Here is a 3359-nt window from a genome sequence, read left to right as displayed (position 1 = left end):
CGAGTGGTCAGATTTCGACCCATACAGCTAACAGCTCAAACTTTTAAATAAGATGATGACACATTTTATCATAGTAACAGAGCAGACAGAGGTCCTACGTTCGAGTCTCACCGCCATTCAATCTCAAAAAAATAAATTCACGTGCTTAACTCATAAAAAAGAACCAAGTCCGCACGTGAGATAAACGTGTTGAAAATATAATTAAATAAATTAAACTGTGCACACTGTGTAACAAGTTAACACATACTCTATCAAAGTATAATTAGACTCAAATCTTAAAAGTCTAATTTAAACAAAAGAAAGATATAGTACATAACTGATTCAAGTTAACAACTTAACATGATACACAGACATAATTAATTGATTCATGGATTGAAAGAAAATGTAATTTCAAATATTTACTTTCTACATTTAAAAATGCGTTTTAATGTTTATCGCCGATAAGACGTAAACTTCCTGCACACTTATTGTCGAGCAAATAAAAGATCTAAATTGAATTTGAGGCGACTTTTATAATTAAGAGTATTATTGTTGTGGCCTTAATTGTCTCCCGCTGATATTTATTATACGTAAAATTGGCTCTTAGTGGCATCGACCAAGGTGTCATTCAATGAGAGGACCTTTGCGTCTGAGTAGAGGTCGACCTATCACGTGGACCCACTTGTACCTCCCCCCCCCCCCACCCCCGCCGCTCCAGGCAAGTGGTCGTGGGTGCTCTGCTTTCCTTCCTCTCAGTCCTCCATGTCTATATCTATATATACATCTCACTTCACCTTCTCATGTATCTGCTCCCAACTATTGTAGTTGATTCAGTTCGCCGCCGTGGAAGTTTTATAAATAAATAGCTTCCGCTGCAGCGTTCCCTTGAAATTCTTTCGCTTCAACTCCAAGCAAAATGGCTCGCTCTTTCTCTAACTCCAAACTCATCTCTGCTTACGTTGTTGATACTGTTTCTTCCTTTGTTAGCAGGTAAATATAACCATGCTTTTCCACCTTTTTCGTTTGGAAACAACTATCACCTCCCCTTTTTTCAAAAAGTAGAAACTCAAATTAGTTGAGGTCGTTGAATTTTCTTTAACTATGTCAGTCAGGTTTATTTTATGTCTGTACACTAAATATTTCACTCCATTCGGGTTTAACTTTGTTTTATGTTTATGTTGAGTTATAAGCAGGGGCGGAGCTAGTGTTTGGTGAATCCAATAGCTTTGGTTCAATCCTTATATTTGTGTTGAACAATTCATTGATTATTTACAATTTACTAATTTAGACCCAGTAGCTTAAAATTTGATTATAAGGGTTGGATAACAAAGGAAAGTTAAAAATAAGTATGATGATGCAAAGAGAAAGTAGTTAACATTGAGGAAAACAGGGGAGATAAGCTATTGATTAAATTAGTGATTTTGTTGATGGGAGTTTCTGAGTTAACATGAATGTTGTGCAGGCGTGGGTATGCGGCTGCATCATCAACTGGTGTGTCAGGTGGAGTGAGAGGATCAGGGGTTAATATTATGATGAAGAAAGGTGGGGAAGAAACAAGCAAGAAGACAACATCATGGGTGCCAGACCCAGTAACTGGTTACTACAGGCCAGAAAGTCATGCTAAAGAGATTGACGCTGCTGAGCTCCGCCAGATGCTCTTGAAGCATAAACCTAGACAACACTGAATGGGGCATGCATTGTATGGATCAAATACTCTGTATTGAATCTGGGGTTTTGGTTACCATATACCACGTCCACGTCCCAATCCCATAACGCATCGGATCCAACCATATGATCGAACCCAACAAGAGCGAGAGATATTACTATGACTTACTGCGTTTGTTAGAAAATATGGAGCGTCCTAGCTCGTCATGATCAATGTGTGTTCTTGTTTATCTAAGGGTCATCCTTTTGACCTTCTAATAAAGTTAAATTTTGTGGTATCTTTTGGTTCCTCTACTGTCTTATCTGTGGTATATTCCTCTAAACTTAAATGTTACTCTAAAAACGTAATCGTATGGTCCCTATTGACTACTGCTATTCTAATTCCACTTATTTTGTGCTGGATGGATGCATCTTCAACTTCAAAAAATGCTAGATAAGGGCGGTGGTGTTAATATATTATTGTATACGTATTAATCTAATTAAGGCTGTGACAATGGAATTGGAGCACTTTTATGAAAAGCAAACGGCTGGAGTGTTACCGTTGCTTAAAGCTGAAGGTTGTAGGGAACAAGGAAGTAGGGGTGTTCGTCGGTCGGTGCGGTACGGTATTTAAACATTTTGGTTCGATATTTTCGGTATTCAGTTTCTTAAAATGCTATACCAATACCGTACCTAATTAAATTCGGTATGATTCAGTTTTTCTTCTTGTTTCGGTTTATTCGGCTCGGTAACTTCGGTTTGAATACTAAGTAGTGCATAGAGTCATAGACGTAATATTCTTAATTAAAGTACTCGAAAGCACAAAACTAAAAACGTTTGTTGATAAAATTTTTGTCCAAAACAAGCAAATACCAACCCAAAAAGAGTAAACTGTACATAAAAGAATAAATTTGATCTTTAAAAATGTCTTGTTACTTGCTTAGAGTTAATTGATGAACTCAGAGAACAATGGAAAGTGAAATTGTAATGTTTTTATATTTATGTTATAATTAATAATATGTGTTATATTTTGGTACGATATTGGTATTTCGGTATTTTATTTTCAAATACCAAATACCATACCTAATACCAATATTTTTTAAACTTAAATCAAATACCAAAACATCGAATACCAAATACCAGAATTTTCAATTTCGATACAGTAATTCGATATTTATCAAATTATGCTAGCCCTACAAGGAAGTATCCTCTTGGTCTATGTTGGTCCAATTTTATGTCAACCACACGGTCTGAAACTTTGTTGAAATTGGTCCTCATTTGGTGCCAGAAAGAATTAGTGAAGAATGATGAAAAGCATTTCCTGTGGAGAGAACTGCACGAGCATATTTAGACGAGCAATAATTGAAAATGAAAAAAGGAATTAAGTGGGTCATACTGGACCAAATATTTTGGCTAATGCTAGTCAAACATCCGGCCGAAATCTATCGAAAATAGTCTCTTTGCCATTCAACGTAGGAATAAAGTTGCATACATCTTATCCTTCTCAAATCTCACTTGAGTAAAATTACTCGACTTGTCATTGTTGTCGGCTGGTCGAACATATAAAGTACGCCGCAGAGAAATGGGACTGCACTCTTTTCGCTTCCATATAGTAACTAAAATTGAGACATCTTAAATAGAGGATGCCCTGCTAAAGATATGTAGATACAGGATTGGAAGTTATAACTAATATGTCCAAAAGGAATTTTTAATATTATGTACATCGTCATTCTGTC

The 3359-nt window shown here is 36.2% G+C and overlaps 1 protein-coding gene across 1 annotated transcript; it reads left to right on the top strand.

Annotated features, from left to right (window-relative positions):
- LOC109227517 (protein SENESCENCE-ASSOCIATED GENE 21, mitochondrial-like) lies at positions 773 to 1922 on the top strand. Its single transcript, XM_019392713.1, has 2 exons — positions 773 to 969; positions 1442 to 1922. Exons 1-2 carry the CDS (start codon positions 896 to 898, stop codon positions 1662 to 1664), a joined length of 297 nt encoding a protein of 98 aa, XP_019248258.1. The 5' UTR covers positions 773 to 895; the 3' UTR covers positions 1665 to 1922.

Source organism: Nicotiana attenuata, chromosome 6, assembly GCF_001879085.1.
Source record: "Nicotiana attenuata strain UT chromosome 6, NIATTr2, whole genome shotgun sequence".
NCBI classification, from domain to species: domain Eukaryota; kingdom Viridiplantae; phylum Streptophyta; class Magnoliopsida; order Solanales; family Solanaceae; genus Nicotiana; species Nicotiana attenuata.
This window is presented reverse-complemented; position numbering and strand designations above follow the sequence as displayed.

What these genes read in the sequence shown, in the direction of transcription:
- LOC109227517 (XM_019392713.1), top strand. Translation starts at nt 896, where the DNA reads ATGGCTCGCTCTTTCTCTAACTCCAAACTCATCTCTGCTTACGTTGTT. An exon ending in GTTTCTTCCTTTGTTAGCAG is followed by an intron (nt 970 to 1,441) that starts GTAAATATAACC and finishes AATGTTGTGCAG; the next exon opens with GCGTGGGTATGCGGCTGCAT.